This window comes from Tauraco erythrolophus, chromosome 5 (genome assembly GCF_009769465.1).
Source record: "Tauraco erythrolophus isolate bTauEry1 chromosome 5, bTauEry1.pri, whole genome shotgun sequence".
NCBI lineage: Eukaryota > Metazoa > Chordata > Aves > Musophagiformes > Musophagidae > Tauraco > Tauraco erythrolophus.
In genome coordinates, this window is record NC_141469.1 from 29113744 (window position 1) to 29131977 (window position 18234).

The window sequence follows — 18234 nt, forward strand, 5'->3', positions numbered from 1 at the left end:
TTAGCTAGATGCCCTATTACAAGAGACATGACTGTACGTCACTACTGGCTTTAAGGGGTTGGGAATGAAGAAACTTGCAAATGACAGAGCTCCCTTGAAAAGACAGGCAGCTTAATGTTAACTGTGGAAAGCGTAATATCAACAATTAACTTCTCAGACCCCTAACAAAAGCAGAGGGGCTGTGCAGTGCTGCATTTAGATGCTTTCGGAGTCTTCAGAGATATACCTTTACATATGAAGACTTTCAATACCTTTAAAACTAGTTTTGAAGCTGTTAATCTTTGGGAGCCAGTGCCAGGCTTTCAGCTTCTTCGATTATCTGAAAATGCATCTGGCTGACCACACCCTCTTATTCATACCGCGATGTTGTATGTGTTGATATTCTAGAATGAGTCTGCAGATTTTAAACACGGAAAATGGAGAAAACGGAGGAAACATCAATGACGATCTAACAGCGGAAGACACTGCCTTTTTCTTTGCACCACCGGAACCTACAGGGAGACCTTCCATTCTACGCCTGTCCCAGAAAGAAAACTTGCCGCCAAAAAGCGTGGCAAAAGCTATGAAAGTAAACTTTTGCTGTTGTATTGATTATATTCTTTCTGCTTGTATGATCCCTGCTACTGAATGTCTATGCTATTTGGAACATGAAAATATTATGATGTTCATGTTTTCTTTTTTTTCCTCCTTGCCCCTTTCTTAAAGGTAACCTTTCAAACTCCTCTAAGAGATCCTCAGACTCGAAAAATCTTGAGTCCTACTATGATGGATAAACTTGACACTACTTTCACGCTTGATGATTGCAGTGAAGCCTTAGTGGATGATCTTTTATCTGCACCCATCAATGCTGAGTGAGTAATGTATTCGCTGCTAGTAGAAGTAGCAATGTGGGACGTATTCAAGTTAATTTTTCCCCATTATAAACCTGTATACTTAAACTATAATTTTGTATTTTATAACAAGATGTAAACTGCACAAGACCAAAATTAATGCTGACTTTGATGCACAAACTCCTTCTCAAAGATAAAATTTTCTTAAAAGTAAGGACAAGTATCTTGGTTGTAATATTGAATATCGAACTCTATTTCTAAATCCTCAGTAACTGATTTCATAAAGATGACATGATATGGATGAATACTTTAAAGAGACACATTAGGCAGGGAATACAGAACTGTTTACTACAGTAAGGTCTTCATGTGAGACAACTATTCTGAAGCCAATCCTTAAAGCTAAGCCTTAAAACTTATTTTCTTCTATATTAAGTACAGTTTTATCTCTTTAGTTTTTCTCCTTAAGATACATCTTCTGAAGAGTTAGCTTAAATTGACACCTTGAGTCAAGGAGTATTAAGATTAAAGAAAATCTAGCCACGCAAAGTGAATATAACATCAATCCCAAGCACAAACAAGTTTGTGTGTCTTGATAGTCTAGCAACCTGGATCTCAAAAGAGGCTCATGGCAGCTGTCTAGAGATGAGCACAAAGTCTACAGTGTTCCAATTTGGGGTTTTGTAACTCTGCTTTCCTGTAAATATTGTTATAATGGTATAATAACGCAATGTTATGACAGTTATTTAATTCATCTCAATGCATGTGTTTTGTTACTGACTTTTTTAGCTCCTTTGTAAACTTGTATAAACATCTGATATCTGAGATTCCCAGTGGCAAGAAGTCTCAAATCTTAGCTGTGTCTTCTGCAAGGAAACACATCCTTTTGCATGTTTTTGACTACCCAAGACTTTCATTTGACCCCTATTCTTGTTTTGGGGAAGGGGAAAAGGGAGAAAGATGGGAACTGTTAAGTGTTCTTTGAATGTATAGATGTGCTTCGACTGTTAACTTGCATGTATACTCTAATTTAGAAAAGTACTACTGAGCTTAGCCATGACAGGTTTTTTTTTAAGTTACTTAATTCGTTTATGCCCCAAACTTAATGCTCACACAAATAAATAGAGATTTTAGTACAAATAAAGTTCAAGTGAGTTGAAAGGGCTAGCACTGAATTGGTTTTAGTTAGGGCATAATAATGTGTTAAGACATTGCTTTTACTGTACATATCCTTTCTGCTTTTAAAATTTAAAGATCTGTTTGTAACAAACAAGCTAAAGGACTGGGTGTTGCTGAAGGGTGCCACTTCCAACTAGTCTCAAGTAATTCAAGTTTCAAGCAGGTGTCTTGCTCTTGACTGGCATTTATCAGGTTAAACGCTGAAGGAGAAGGGAGGGGCCTGAGTAGTTGAACAAGCCTGGGGCTGAACTACTGCAGGGAGGAGACACTCAAACCGGGTGAGAAGGACTTCCTGAGCTCTTATCTTCGCTTTTGCTTTCGGGTTTATCAAAGTGGTGTTTTTAGTGAGTGGCTTTTAATCGTGTTCTGTTCTACGGCAGATATGGATGGCACTGAAGTAATAACTTTACAAAGGGACAAAACAATGGGAGGAAATCCCGTTTCAGGAAGTAATGGCTTAACTCTCTGTAGTCTGAGGCTAAGTCTCAAAAGTTGAGTAGAGTTTGGGGGAATAAAATGAAGAGCAATAACTTGTAGAATACGCAGCAGTAGTGAGTACACGAAATTTCTTTAACCGGTTTCTTCTGCTAGAGAATCTTATCTTTCTCTTACTGGGGAAGTATTCTCATGTATACTGCTTTGCTCTTCAGATCTGATGTTGAACAGAATTTAGAGTGCCTGAAGTTCAGATTCTGTTTTGATATGTAGGCCCTCATAGATGAAATGCTGTGTGTACCTTCAGGGGAAAAATATCTGTCAGAATGACCAGACAAAGTAATAACTAGAGTGAGAGAACCTGAGTAATGACTGAGTTTGTTCCTAGACTTGTGACTATGTCATGACTCATAGACGAATCTACATGAAGATGTTCTACTAGTTGTGACTGTGTTTGAGCTGGTTATTGTTAATAACTCCCCCGAAGCGGTGTGTATTTCATTGTCTAGTGAAATGGAAATGTCCATATGCTGTAGCGAGTAGAAAAGTCTTCAGTGATGACTGGCATAAAGTAACACAGCTGTGTAGAGTAGGTAGCTTAAGAATACTGACTGGTTTCAAGGATTGGTCTCCCTATGGTTCGTATGTACTAGAGCTCGTAACTTCTGACTGTTTGGGTGGCAACTGAATTCTTGCTGTTACAATATTCTTTTACTGTCAGCTGCCTTGTGTCAAAAAACCCCAAATTACTCTGAGCATATGAAGTTACTTGTGCAAATATCCTTCTAAAGATGATTTCACATTATGTCTAAAAAAATATATGCTATAGCATGTGTGATCTGACTGTTTTTATAATGCAGCACATGTCAACAAAAGACCGAAGCTGATAATACAGTGATAAACACACAAATGCCAGAGAAGGTCAGTGCAGCTCCTTACCCAGATGATGAGATGCCAGTGAAGAGTCGAGGCTCCTACAATCTTGATTTTGATAACTTAAATGACATCAGTCCCTTTCAAAGTTCAGTGCAGTTGCAGCATTCTCCTGGAAATCTGCAAGAGTCTCCTGTAAAAGCATCTAGCAGCCCTGAGAAAAGTAATGATTCTCTTCTGGATGATACAGCTTCTTTTGCTTCAACCACAGCAAGTACAGAGTGCTCAAGTGAGGGCAAGACTCTTTTCCAGAGAAAAGAATCTGTGCTGAGAGAGCTGGAGTCTAACAAATCCAAGCTGTCTGCTAAGCAAGCAATCGGTGACTGTGTGCAGGATGTGAAGTTTGCTTCCACAGATGTGAGCCAAATTGATAATTCAGTGGGATTAGCAGAAGGACCTACATCTCCTGTACAGTTATCTGACGACTTAGGTCCCAGTAGTTCTGATGTAACTAATTCTTCTAAAACTGGAGAATTGAAGCTTCAAAATGTTTCAGTAGCAGAAAAAGCCTCTGCAGAAGAGCTGGCTATCTCCAAAGGAGAACCTGCAGAAAAGCCTGATGTCACCAAGGCTGGACCAGTAAAACTGGAATTTGACTTTGATAACACCACTGCTAGAAAGCCACCTCCTAAGAAACTAGGTAAAAGAACTGGACTTAAGCCACCTTCCAAGAAAACTCCTATTACCAAAATGAAAACAGAGAATACTGAAGTGCAAAGTAAAAGTAGTGTGGAAGATGAAATCCCTGTTCCCAAAGCATCTTATAAGTTTGACTGGGACAAACTTGATGATCCAAACTTCAATCCATTTGGAGGAGGCTCTAAAATTTCCAGTTCACCCGAGTGTTCTAAACCTATCCCTCCGAAAGCTCATCTGCAAGAGGAGCAAGTTAGTACGTCATCAAGAAGGGAGTCTCTTCCAGTGGAGCAGGATAACAGACCAAGTATCTGTGAAACTCTGGAGAAAAGAGAACCTAAAACTCCGTAAGTAAATCTGTAGCTGAATGTAGAAGCAACTCGAACTCATGTGAGGTGAGGAGAAGATAGTTAGATGGTATCTCTAACTAGTTGATTCTTACCTGCTTGACTTCTGCCCTTCAAGGTTGACTGAGTCTGTTAGGTGTTGTAACCTTTAACACAGTGTGTTGCAACAGTAGAGATCTTGTTGGAGAAACCTTTCTGAGATGGCTAGCTCTTGGTAAAAGGTGCTGTTAAAGCTGGAGGAATGGAAGGGAACAGACTTAGATGGGAAGAGCGTTAGTACCTTGGTCAAGTGTGGATTTTTTTACCCACTCCTCCAAGATTTGAGTAAAATGTGGAGAATCAGGTGACTGCTGCTGTCTTTCAAGAAACAGATAAGTAAGCAGCAGTGTTGCACATCATAGAATCATAGAATGGTTAGAGTTGGAAGGGACCTCAAAGATCATCTAGTTCCAACCCCCCTGCCATGGTTGCCCAAAGCAACCCCCCCACTACACCAGGTTGCCCAAAGCCTCATCCAACCTGGACTTGAACACTTCCAGGGATGGGGCATCCACAGCTTCTCTGGGCAGCCTGTTCCAGTGCCTCAGCACCCTCTGAGTGAAAAATTTCTTCCTTATATCTAATCGAAATCTCCCCTCTTTGAGTTTAAATCCATTGCCCCTTGCCCTATCACTACATGCCCTTGTAAAAAGTCCCTCTCCAGCTTTCCTGTAGGCCCCCTTTAAGTACTGGAAGGCTGCAATAAGATCACCCCGGAGCCTCCTCTTCTTCAGGCTGAACAGCCCCAACTCTCTCAGCCTGTCTTCATAGCAGAGGTGCTCCAGCCCTCAGGTCATGCAGCATGTGAAGGGACTAGGCAATGCTGTTCTCTGCTTAGTGTCCTGGCTGAACTCTGAGGTGCTCTTTCTTCCTTGTGTGTTCCTGGTATGTCAATGCTATCTCCAATAAAAAGGCCTGTCACTAAAGTTGTGGGAGTTTTGGCACCACATAAAACTTTTTATTTGAGGGTGAGAGATGTTGTGTTTGCTTTCTTAGAAAATCTAACTATTAAAATGTCAGCATTACTACAGATAGCCAAGTAGTTACCAGAACTAGACTGGCACAAGATGTTCATTTAACAGAAATGTTTGCTTTCTTGCTCCGTGTAGAACATGATCAGCTACTGTTTACCAAGTTGGAAAGTTAAGTTTGTGCTGTCAGCAGTTAACTGAAGTAATTGGACTTCATTAAAAAAGTTCTGTGCTTTACACCAATAATCACTGCATTACGTTGGAAAGAGTAGCAGACTGCTTGTAATTCTGTTCTTAATTAAACAAAAAGCATATCTTTAATTAAAAAAAATAGTGGGCTTAACAAATGGAACTAGGAGAACAATGCTGAATGAATAGGAATAAGTGATACTGCTGTGACTGTTTCTCAGCACTGCTTCTGATGGAGGGAGAGCTTTCCGTCACTTAAGTTGTCACCAGACAAGACAATGAATTTACATCCCTGTCCTCCTTAAAGCTTCCTGTACTGTGGCAGTAGAAACTCTCAAATAAGCTTACTCTGTTCAGTGCTTCAGTATATCTGGTAAATAGAATTCAGAACTGTCTGTATGACTTGAATTTTGAGGTTTTTTTATTTTTTCTTTAGGGAAAACAGCAGACAGAGTGTGATGGAAGACAAGGCTCAAACTCAAGGAGATAAAGAAGGAGTTAAAGCAGAAGCTGAGCTTCCAGGAGAGATAGCCAAGGTAAAGTATAGGAAAGACAGCCAGTTCTTACCAAGTTGTTCTATGAAACAGAGTTCTTTGACTCAACCTTGTCAAACCCATGTTTGATATTTTGTCTAAGAATTAGTGGGTTTATGCATGTTCAGCAGCTCTAGAATGAGCATCAACTGTGCAGACTTGTCTTTTGAAGGTGACATCAGAGACAGCCAAATTGGAACCCTGGTATTTAGTATCTTTTTTGATCAGCAGTCACATACAAGGACAAACATAAGGGCGTGGACTCTAAAAAAAGTGACTCCTGTGTAATATGAACTGTACTCAGTGTTGGTAGTTGAGTTTCTATGCCTGTGAACTCTTGGTTTATTATGCTGGCTGCCCAGCTACTTTATGACGAACCGATTTGATCATTATTGTGACTCCCATTGCATTTAAATCATAATTTTAACAGTAAAAAAGGACTGTTTTTCTCATCAGGAGAAGCAGATGAGCCTGTCTAAAATGTCTCCAGCTAATGTCCCCTCTCAAGATAATATGATTGCTGCTGACAGTGGGAAAAAGTCAGTGTCTGCAGAAGAAATTAAACTTAGTTCCCACAGAACTGAAATAACAGCAGATGAGCAAACAGCCAGCACTGAACCTGAAGAGCTCTTCAGACCATCATCAGAAGGTAAGCGCATTTCTTTAGAATAGACTGAAAATATATTGTTACAATAACCTCTGTGTATGTACTTCTCTACTTCAGTTTTAGCATTAATTCTAGTTTTTTGTTTCTCATTCTGCTCTTCTGAATGGACTTGAAACCCTACAATGACTAGCAGAGGTGGGCAACGTACCTAAGCTTATCAGACCTTAACTTGGTCTGAATCAAGCTAAAGTCAGAAATCTGACTGTTAGCATTCAGCGGCCTGGAAGAATGAAATTTAGGCTGGTACAGAAGCAGTCTTTTTAGAGTTTCAGGGGCAGCTTTCTGTGCTGAAAAAACACTCCCTTAAAATCGCTTCTGGTATTAAAGACTTTCTAAATTGAGAGCACTAGAGCTGTGCAACTGCCTCTATTTGAGTCTTGTAGATTACTGCAGGCCTTAGCACTACTCGAATACTGATTTCATATTGCAGTGCGGATGATCTTTCTGCACTTGCCTGCCTGTTGTGAAAGCTTACTACATAGCTGTGACTTAACCACCTGGAAGGGTTATTCCTTGTAGGAGCACTGTGTGGAAGGATGAGTGAATGACTTGACTGCAGTGCAGTCTGTCACTTATCTTAATATACTGATTCCACTCAAGTATTGAGAAATCATAGAATGGTTTGGGCTGGAAGGGATCTCAAAGATCATCTAGTTCCACCCCCCCTGCCATGGGCAGGGACACCTTCCACTACACCAGGTTGCTCAAAGCCTCATCCAGCCTGGCCTTGAACACCTCCAGGGATGGGGCACCCACAACTTCTCTAGGCAACCTGTTCTACGTGGCTATAACGTTGTTGTCCAAATCTGACCTGTCTGCTAATTTCAGATTGGCTAGATTGCCAATCTTACGCTTTTATGGAACATTGTATAAAACAGCAGAATATCTGAGTGTACTTGCTGCTTAACCATAGAACAACAGGAGTTCTTCAACTGTGTGTTAAATTCTACATATTCTTACAGGTATTTGGAGACAAATGAAAGCTGTATGTTTGCTTACTTTAGAAATCTTTGCTTGATTTATTATTTTTTTTCAAGTCCAGAGAAAAATACAGTATTTTTAGCAAACAAAAAATTAGAGCTACTGACATGAGCAGGGATTTATTTGCTTTATACAGATACCTATTTGTTTCTGTCTGTGGGTGCTTCGCTGTAAGACAATAACAATATTGTACTTTAATTGTATCATTTCCTTTTCTAGTTCTAGGAACAGGCATAGAAATAGACTATCTGGAACAGTTTGGGACTTCATCAGTAAGTATGACATTGAAATATTTTGTTTGCCTCCCTGACAGAGGGGAGAAGAAAGAAAAATGAAACTGTCAAGCCTTAAATGTTTCATGAAATCACTTGGAACTTGCCCACAGAAATATAGATTATACTTTGGAGGAATGTATCTACAAAGCTGGGCAGGGGATGGTGGTGGAAGGAAATGGAGTTAGAAGCAATTCTGCTAAGCATCAGAGATCTTATGCTATTTTTCTTTAATAGTAGTGAAACTGAGATGGATGACGTTTCACCTCTCTGGTTGCCAAAACTGCCAGAACATAATGCTTTGAAAGTGCAGGATCATTGTTTTGAAACTATTTTTTTTCTAAGCTCTTTTGTTTTATGGGCAGTTTCAGGAAATCTGTCTCTAAATTGGGCATGTCATGTTTTAATCAGTTCAGCTTAGTTATTCTTTCTGCTACTTCGGTCCAGCGTAGGAGTGGCTCTGAATACGCAGTGAATATACTGAATTGAAATTTTTTGTCATGCTGTGTTTGTCCTTGTTGCTGTATGAGCAAAGGCAGAGAATGACATACACTGCTCATTCAGCTTACCATACTATCTTCCCTTTTCAGTGTCTTCTGCTGTTTTTGGATAGTTCACAAAAGTTTGCCCTTTTGGTTCTGTCTGAGCAGATTGAGTTCACTTGATATTACATAAGGACTTAAGCATGTGGGCACTGAGTTCTGTTACGTAATTTTTCTCCTGAGAACAATGCTCTGGCCACTGGAGAATAGGCGCTCTCTCTCTCCAGAGGACTATTTATATGTGTATGTGGGATGTGTGTGTTATGCTATGAAGCAGCATATCTGCCAGTTTATGCCTCTTTCCCCTCAGTTCAAAGAGTCTGCCTTGAGGAAACAGTCACTGTATTTGAAGTTTGACCCTCTGTTGAGAGACAGTCCGAGAAAACCAGTTTCTGGTACTATTGAAACAAACATGAATATCATGACAGCTCCACTTCAGTGTGGGTAGGTATTGACCTAGTCCAGGCTGTAGTACATAGTTTTACAAAGAAAGGCAGCGCTTGAATATAATGGCATATGTTTGTTCATTTTTAGTCCTGTTGCTGATTTAAGTAAAGTGCTTGAGGAAGCTGAAAAGCCTGCAGTGAGTCTTCAAAATGAAGAAAAACCAAAAGGACTAGATCTTCTGGGAACTTTTACAACTTCTGTAAGGGTGTCTGGAATGGTATCAGGTTTCACTTTTGATAAATTTTGGGAAAGGGATGGGTTAGCGTCTGGATTTAATACTTATTTGGATATTCTAAGGATTTCAGAATACTTAATGCTTATTTAAACTGTTATCTTAAAAACCAGGTTGGATAGTCACTTATATAAAAAAAATGAAGACCACCAAAAAGTTTGATTTTTGAAGTATTGAAAACATTTTTTTTGGAGAAACTGGTGGTGTTGCACATGGTCTGGGAGAATTCAAGCTGTTTTTAAGAATGCTTTAATCAAGCAGTCTTTCATGCAGCTGAAGCCACGAAATTTTAATTGCACTGCTGGGATGAAAAGCACTTCTTTGATTAAACTCGATGCTCTGCAGTGTAAGGTTTATAGTTTGAACAGATCTATACACAACATCCTGAAATGGTGCTTTTTTTACTGGTGGGGAGCAGTGTGGTGTCACCTGCTTTGTTTCTGATACCTATAATTGCTGGATAGCAGTTTCTCTTATACTTTAAAGATAACTACATAGTTCTAAAAGATATCTATGAGGTAAGAAAGTTATGGTAATGAAGTTACGGTGGCTTTTGGGGTGTTTAAGTAAAATATGTTGAGTTAGCATAGAATAATTTGCATACAGCTAATCAATGGCATGAAAATAGGAATCTGAAACTCCCGTCTTTTTTTTTTTCCTCCTCACAGGACACAGATCCTCTAATTCCAGACACCCTGACTAGTGATGTTCCTCCACACCCTTTTACTGCTTCCACAAACACTGCAGTGGATGCTATTATAGATGTGCTAAAATATAGCCAAAAAGACATGGATGCAGCTGTTGAACTGGTTGAGAGAGAGGTATCGTGGCTGTTCCAAAGCATAACTTTGCATAGCCTTGGAATTTCCTTGTATTTAGATTATCTGGTATAAATCTTTATGCTTGGTAGTTCTTTCCATCGTCCTTGACATAAGCATCCCATTCTGAAAAGCTTGCTGTGCACTTGGTAGGAACAGTAGGTACAGAACTAAAAACTGTTCAGACGAAATACAGTCAGCTTCACTAATACTCAGGTTCAGACTTGGAACTGATGAGTATTAAAAAGCATCTGTTGTCAGATGGAGTGGTTTGGCTTAGTATCAGTGATCTGAATACTCTTTAATGAACTGGGCAGGAAACACCTGTTCTTGCCAACGGGATGGAGCAACTTCATAAATAAACATAATTACTTCCTTAAAACAAGATAAAACTGTAATGCCAATTCAGTGCAGTGATCAATTTGTTTTTGTAGGTGTTGTGGTTTAATCTGGCCAGCAACTAAATGTCATGCAGCGGCTTGCTCACCCTCCCCCACCTCCCTGGGGAATGAGGAAGACAATTAAAGGAGAAAAGGAAGGGGACTTGTGGGTTGAAATAAGAACAATTTAATAATAATAATAATATAAAATTAGAATAGTCATAAAATAATATATGAATGAAAAAAAATATAATATACAAACAAGTGATGCACAGTAGAATTGCTCACCACCTGGTGACCAATGTCTGTCCTGTCCTGGCAAGCCATCCTGAAACAGTTAAGTCCTGACACCACAATCCTGGATGAGTGAGGCCTGAAAAGAGATGGAGAGAGACAGAACTCGGTGTCCCCCAGAAGAGAGAGATTCCAGCCTCTCGATCAACCCTTGTCTATATTCTGGGCATGACATTGCATGATATGGAATATTCCACTGGCCAATTTGACCCTCAATCCTAAGTCTAAATTCAAATCATAAGAGTTGTGTCCCTTTGTCTTAACTATGCTCCTTCCCAGCCTGTTGTGCTCCTGCATATTGGCAAAACATGGGAAGCTGAAAAGTCTTCACTGTTTCAGTTCCAACTATAAACATCAGTGGACTATCAACATTTTTCTCGTAACAAATCCCATACTAAATTAAAAAACATGGAGCTCTTCTAGCTATTAAAAAGGAGAACTGTCTTTGTCCCAGTGGAAACCAGGACAGTGGGATGGAGAGGCATAACAGTATGTTCCGGTAATAAAATCAAAGTGAGATCTAGAGCTCACTCTGGAGGAGAACATCATCAGTGGAGGAGGCAAGAAGTAGTTGGTGGGATTTCAAGTATATTCTGTAACTAGATCAATACAGAAATTGCTTTTGAACCTCCATCTTACTGATGCGAGAGGAGTTACGTATCCGCTCACCTCAAAAATCTGAGTACTTGGTTCATTATGCCTTCTGTGTTATGTAACCTTACAAATACAAAATAACCTAAGAGGAGTACTTAAAGCTTAAGTGTCCTTAAAGCTAATGATGTCACTTCAAAATTAAATTCAGAAGAAAACAGAGCATTCCAATTTCCTGACGAGCTATACTGCAGGCAGTGACACTAAGGACACCAAATGAAGATGGCCTGCGATTGTTTGCTGCCTAAGTTATTTCCCTTTGGAGTACAAAGATGCTAGCTTTTCTAGGAGTAACTTTTGCTTGCTGTCATGCTTCCAACAACCCAGCATGTTGTCTAGTCCAGGAAAACAAGCGCAGCTTTGATAGGGGACAGCTCTTAGTGCATTGATCTAAAATGAAGAATTTATATAATAACAGGGGGTAAAGCTTGTAATATCTTAAAATGGGTGCTCTAATCTCTCCTTTCAAAGAACTATTTTAAACGTGCAAACAGTTTAGCAAGACAGGTTTGACTACCTGGATGACTCCGTCTGTGTGTCACTTAATATGCTAACTCCAAGCATTTTTATTTAACCTGAAAGGAAGACAGACTAAATTCTAAGATTACTTTTTTGTGAAACAACTCAAGAATGGGAGGAGGGGTGGGGAGGGGGGAAGCTAACTGTTTAACTTCTGTGCAGGTACAGCACTTCATGAAAGCAAGCCCTTTTGGGTCTACTAAACCATTTCTGTTGAGTTTACAAATGAAAGTTTTTAATTGGTTTCTGTCTTCAAACGTTTTTGCTTTTGTAACATTTATTTCTAGCTTAACTATTGTTCATTCTCTCTTTATCTTTTGGTACATTCTTTTGTCGCTTGTGCCCTGCTTCCTGTTGTCTGAAATATTACTATTATCTAAAATGAGTTTACTCTAAAAATCAATACTGAGAATTAGTGTACTACGGTGTACTGTGCAACTGTGAGGGGAAATCAGCAGTAATCATGTGCTCTCACCTTCTCTTGTTTAAAATTCCAAGTTGTTTTATGTGTTTTGGGCCTCTGTTGTCACTGAAGGCCTTCCACACTGCAGTCAGCTATGTGTTCTACTACTCAATAGAAACTCCAGGACAAAACTAAGTTCTTGGAGCTTGCACAAATCATTTAGCAAAGAGTGCCTATACTGCTTAATACTGTTACTGTGAGGTCTGCTTTAATTCATCTGATATGAAATAGGTATGGTTATTCATAATGAACTGAGGTGCCTTTAAATTTGGAAAGATGGTAGGGGGAGGATTGTGTTGAATACAAATGAATCCAAACAGCAATTTGATCTTGACTAGAACAGCCTTCTGGTATTTGCTTTTTCTTGTGTTAAGATTAGCATATTTGTGTGGCTTATTTTGTCTGCCTTCTAAATAAGAGACACCTGTATCACTTGAGAGAATATTACTTCTTGAGAGAATGTTATTGGCCAAGGAACAATGATCTACCCATAGGATGAACAAGAGTAGCCAAGAGGTTGGCTGAGTTGACTCTGATCTTGCTATTTGAGAGATGTTGGTAGAATTGTGTAGGAATCATGTATATGAAACTTACAAATCATTCTACATCTTATTTAACTCAAATTTGTAATAAACCACTTCATTGTGAATCTGCTAATCAGTTAGAACTTATCTTTCTGTACATCAAGTTATAAGTATACCTAAGCTGCCTTTCAGACTGTTCTGAGCATCAAATCTCATATCTCTTCCTGTGCAAGAATAAGTTTGCTTTTTCTCTCAAAGGTTCAAGAGAAAGAGTTGGAGATTCAAGAATGGAAAAAAAAGTATGATAAGCTTCATATGGAATACAAGGAAATGGGGTATGAATCTGTCTTGATTTTTGTATCTACTTATTTACTCCAGATGCTTTTTCTAACTTTTTCATGTTTTTTAGAAAAATAGTTGCTGACTTCGAAGGTACAATGACACAAATGATGGGTAAGTTCCATATTTACACTTGTAATGGCTTGGGAAGTGGTGGGGCATGGTTAGCCTAAGGTTACTAACTTAAGGTAGTAGTAGTAGTCTTTCGCTTCTGATGACACTAATATTTCAAGTGCTTCCAGGTTGAGTGTAAGGTTTCAGACAGGGTAGTTAGAGTAACACTTATGCATATTCGTACAGACATGATGGTGCTTGGTTGGTAACGGTGACTTCCTGAATCAGACATGAACACATCTGACTTTTTCTTATTCTCCAGTGGAGTGTGAGCTGTTGGCTTATTAAAACTGACAGATCCAGTTGTCTGCACCTGTGTTTAACTGTTTATTATCTGGCCTCATTTAAGTGATAAGATGTCAATAGGAAGTCTTGCTGGACAGATCTGACCTTTGCTTCAGCCAAGTTTGTGGCTTCAAACCTAGGAAGAAGTTAAATTAAAACTCTTGTTGTATAGGTACATTCTCCTAGTTCAAAGCTGGATAGCCCAATCTGTGCCTTGCTTAAATTTAGTTCTTTAAGGAGACTGAAAATTAGGTCAGCTTTTTGATGCTTCTTTAAGCCTGTGGGAAACATAGCTCAGATGTGCTAACAAGAACTTGTTCTGAAAGAGTTTGCTATGCTAGTTTAGCTTGTTATCCCAGTCTCCTCCAGATCTTCTAGCTACTGTGCATATTTAATGAAAACATATTTTTTGATTCCTTGCTTCTATGGCAACATTTGAGGCTCCTGTTATGGTAAACTTGGGTGTAGTATTTTGACTATGTTGCAGAAGAAACAATGCTTTGGGCAAGCACCTTATCAGTCTTTAATGGCCTTAGGATTGGTGTGATCTAGAGTGTGGCAAATAAAGAGAATATGACTACTTCCTTAAAGGAAAGATAGGGTGTCCTTTCAGAGGAGATGCTATATTATGAAACCTTTTTTTGCTTAAGGAGGAGAATTGAAGGTGTGGGAGTTGTCTGTCCATACTATGGAACTAGTCTTATGCTGATGCAGTAACTGTCATGAGTGTAACCCTGTTAACTCCACTTTCTCTAGAGGATGCTCAGAATCAGAAGGAATTTTCAAAGAAGGAAATGCAGAGGATGGAGGAAGAGAAGCAACATGTTATTTCAGATCTGAACTTTATGGAAAAATCTTTCTCTGAACTCTTCAAACGATTTGAAAAACAGAAAGAAGTGCTAGAGGGTTACCGCAAAGTAAGATGCTATAATACAAACAATATCCTTCCAAGATAAATGAGACTTAGTGGAAACTAATTTCTAGAGCAGCCATTAACTAGCTAATATAGGCACTACCTGTAAAACCAGGTACTAAGTTGTTTAAATAAAGATTTAAAAAATTACTGGTTTGTTGTATTTAGTGGCTGGCTTAAAGTAAGATAATGAGATGTTTCTGCTAGAAGACAAAGTTTCTTCAAATAGAAGAATGAACTGTTTCTTGCTGCATGCGTATCATTTTTCTGTTTATCAGAGACATGCTCATGTACCAACTGCTTCAGAAGGGCAGCTTGTTTCCTCTATATCATGTTGAATGAATGCTAAAGAGGATTTGCTATTATAAGTCAAAATGATAATAGTTTATGGGGTGTTCTTTAGCTTAAGAAAACCCAGCTTGGTAAAGACAGGGCTTCATTCTGCTGCATCTTCAAAAACTGGAAGAAGTAAGCTAATGAGGAGCATAAACTGTGGTTTCTTATTGCATGAGATGCATAAAAATTGACTTAGTTGATGTCTAAAAAAAGTACCTTCAGATTTTTTCCTTCAGTTATCCTTTGATGTCCCCTATTTACTCAAGCTTAGAACCAGTGTTCCACCAAGTTTCGTGGTAGTCTAGGTTTGAGAAACAGGCATAACGTTTGTGTTACAGCAAGCTTCTGCTTTACTAACCCATCAGGCTTCCTTCATCTGGTGTCTCTTCCATCTCTCCACCTTAGATTCAGAAGCTCTTTCCTCAGCACATAGCTAAAGCATCACTTGGAAGCAGAGTTGCTAAATTCAAGAGCTGGAATTAGTAGGGAGTCTTAGCACTTGTTTCAAACAGTCCCAACTTGCTATAAAAGCTGATAAAATAAGGTGTCATAGTGTCTGTGTCTACCAAGGTAACTTGCTGCTAATGTTGGATTCATTTACATCAGGGTCTAAAGCCTGAATTTTTTTGTGGATTCTCTGAAGTAGTTGGATTTCTAGCTATTCTTAGGACAGTTGCAAGCTAAGACAAAGTTGATTTAAAAACAAAAAAGAAAAACGAAACTTAAACAACAAAGCAAAACACACAGAACTGATTAGTGACCTTAGTTTCAGTGACCTTTGCCCTTCAGTAAAGTTTGCTATTAAATAAGCAGTATATTGGGAGGGATATAAGATGAATAAATCTTAGTTTGCAAACTTAAGACATTTGAAAGGAGGAGCTTTAGTCCCTATATGAATCTGTGGGACTTCATAGTTGTTCCTGTTGTTCTGATAAGCAAATGCTGCTACTTTGGTGCAGTCAAATAGCCCATTTGTGAAGTGGAGAGACTCTTGCATTTGCTAGAACATAAAAAGCTAACTAAGTTGCTTGGTTTTGGAACAGAATGAAGAAGCTCTGAAAAAATGTGTTGAAGAATACCTGGCTAGAATTAAAAAAGAGGAGCAGAGATATCAGGCACTAAAGGCACATGCTGAAGAAAAGCTGCATCAGTAAGTACCATGTCAAGAAGGCAAGTACTGGGAGTGAAACATATGTAGTTTTCACAGTTGCTGCAAAACGTGGTTCATTAATACCAAAACTTAGTTTAAAACATTTTACTTTAGGGATTAATCCTAAGTACAAGCATCTAGTGTGATTCTATGAACAGTTTTGCTGTGCTGTCTGAAGGGAATGTAAACACCATCTTGCTTCCGTTTCAGAGCCAATGAGGAAATTGCCCAGGTACGAAGCAAAGCTAAATCAGAGGCTGCAGCACTGCAAGCCAGTCTCCGTAAAGAACAAATGAGGATCCAGTCTTTAGAGAGGAGCCTTGAACAGAAGGTTAGTCAAAATGCCACGGGTGAGTCTCTTCAAGCTATAGCCTTAGACTGGGTCAAGAACTACCTTGTACCAGTGCTGGAAATAGCCATGCTAACTGTGCTGGTTTTGGTGGCTGCTGTCCTGGCAGGCTTTTGGGAGCAGTAATTGAAACTTAAGGCACAGCTCTGTCCAGACTCATCTGTATGTTTAGGTTTTTTGGAGTAAAAGATTTGTTCCCACAGATAGGTCGCAGAAGTGATTAGTTGAGGCTACTGTGTCAGGAGGTGATCTGAACTACTGACGGAGATGTTTAAGTTCTAGATCACCATGTCCCAGAGCAGAATCTGGGACTGAATCTTGAATAACTGTCTGGTTCAGCTTGTTCATAAACGTATGATTTGTAAGCTATTAGCACTAATACAGACTCTTTTGTATTGACTGGACTCTTTCAGTGTTCAGGCCATTAATCCTTGTCTTTGATATTGTTTCATATTGCATAGATAAAGTCTTGGAATGTTTGTAAAGGTGCATCAGTTTCCTTTGTTAGAACCCTTCAAAGGAAAAAGCTTTGAGGGTTAAAAGTCATATTGCTGGAAATGCATTCTATTAGTTTTACTGCATCAGGGTTGTATCCTTGTCAGTATTGAAAACTCAGAAAGAGATAATGCTGACACATTCCTGTTAGGGAAAAGTCCCGTGTTTGTGTTTATCTTCAGGCTTATGGCTAAGGTTTGCATAGCTGAAGAAGCAGTAGGCCTGTAACTGGAGAGATGAGACAAGCCACTTAACACAGAACTTATTTTGTTCCTGTTACAAATACAGTAACACTTTGTTAAGAATTCTTATTAAAATGATTTGACCATATTATACAAACTGGAAATGATTGCCATATGTCAGGAAAAGTATCAAAGCATCATTCTACAGAATTGTCTGTCTTGTGAAGACTAAAATCTGAACTGTCACTATCTTGAATTGCAAGGACTGAGTCTGAAAAGTCTTATTTCCTTACAACAATTGATCTCCATGTATTATGGGAAAGTCTGGAAGAAGTAGAGACAGTATAGCAGGTTCTGTTCATTTCCTGAGTCTCTTAAGGTTGCCATGTGACCTCTACAGCATAGATTGTCCCTTAGAGTAAATTTGCATGTCACTAGCTTGTAAATGGACTCTGTTCCATATGTTGGCAAACATGACTTGTTTGGACTCAGCTCACTACATGGATATAGCATAGCTTAGGCATACCTGAAACTAATTATTTTATATTTTGTTTGTTTTCAACAGACGAAAGAAAATGATGAACTAACAAAAATCTGTGATGACTTGATCTTGAAGATGGAAAAAATTTGATAGCTTAACTGTCTTCTAAATGTGTAGTCTCTCTGACTTCCTGTCTTCTGTGTTTGCTCACTGTTTTAATTATATTTGTGGGGGGAAATAAAACTCTTGTTTGCACTTCTCTTGCATATTATTTGCTGTATGTTTTGTAGGAAATGTCAATAAACTTTAGTTCAGTTAAGACTTTGAGTAGGTAACAATGTCTTGCATAACACTTTCACATGTTGCCCAAAGGAAAAACTTTTAATCCTCTCGCTCTGTCTTTTCCCTGTGTAAGAACACCACGGATCTGGCTTTGCTGGTGAGGGTCAGCATTGACCATGTCTCCATTTTGCACTTCCTGCTGTCTCGCTTAAATCAAAAAAATTCCAGATTTACAAGATGGTAATAAAACTTGACCTGTCACAAATGCTATAAAGTGACAGTGATGTAAAAAATGTACATTTTAGTGATGTAAAAAAAATTCAGAACTTCATTTTCTTTTTAAAGAGGAACTGGAGTGATTCTCTTTTTGCAGACAAGCTAAGCAGAGTACTGAATAGCAGGACAAACTGCTTGCTGCTCTATTTCCAT

The 18234-nt window shown here is 38.9% G+C and overlaps 1 protein-coding gene across 3 annotated transcripts; it reads left to right on the forward strand.

Moving 5' to 3' along the window:
• Nucleotides 1–353: 353 nt before the first annotated feature.
• Nucleotides 354–17842, forward strand: TACC3 (transforming acidic coiled-coil containing protein 3). Of its 3 annotated transcripts, none has more exons than XM_086611324.1 (15): nt 354–568; nt 706–851; nt 3302–4357; nt 5993–6092; nt 6546–6738; nt 7957–8009; nt 8862–8995; nt 9086–9215; nt 9899–10051; nt 13138–13214; nt 13289–13332; nt 14374–14534; nt 15910–16016; nt 16227–16347; nt 17608–17842. In XM_086611324.1, exons 1-15 carry the CDS (start codon nt 389–391, stop codon nt 17671–17673), a joined length of 2721 nt encoding a protein of 906 aa, XP_086467450.1. In that variant the 5' UTR covers nt 354–388; the 3' UTR covers nt 17674–17842. The 3 variants fall into 3 exon arrangements, with proteins under 3 accessions (XP_086467450.1, XP_086467452.1, XP_086467451.1); XM_086611326.1 differs by having other exon boundaries at nt 9086–9203; XM_086611325.1 differs by having other exon boundaries at nt 9086–9197.
• The last annotated feature ends 392 nt before the right edge of the window (nt 17843–18234 follow it).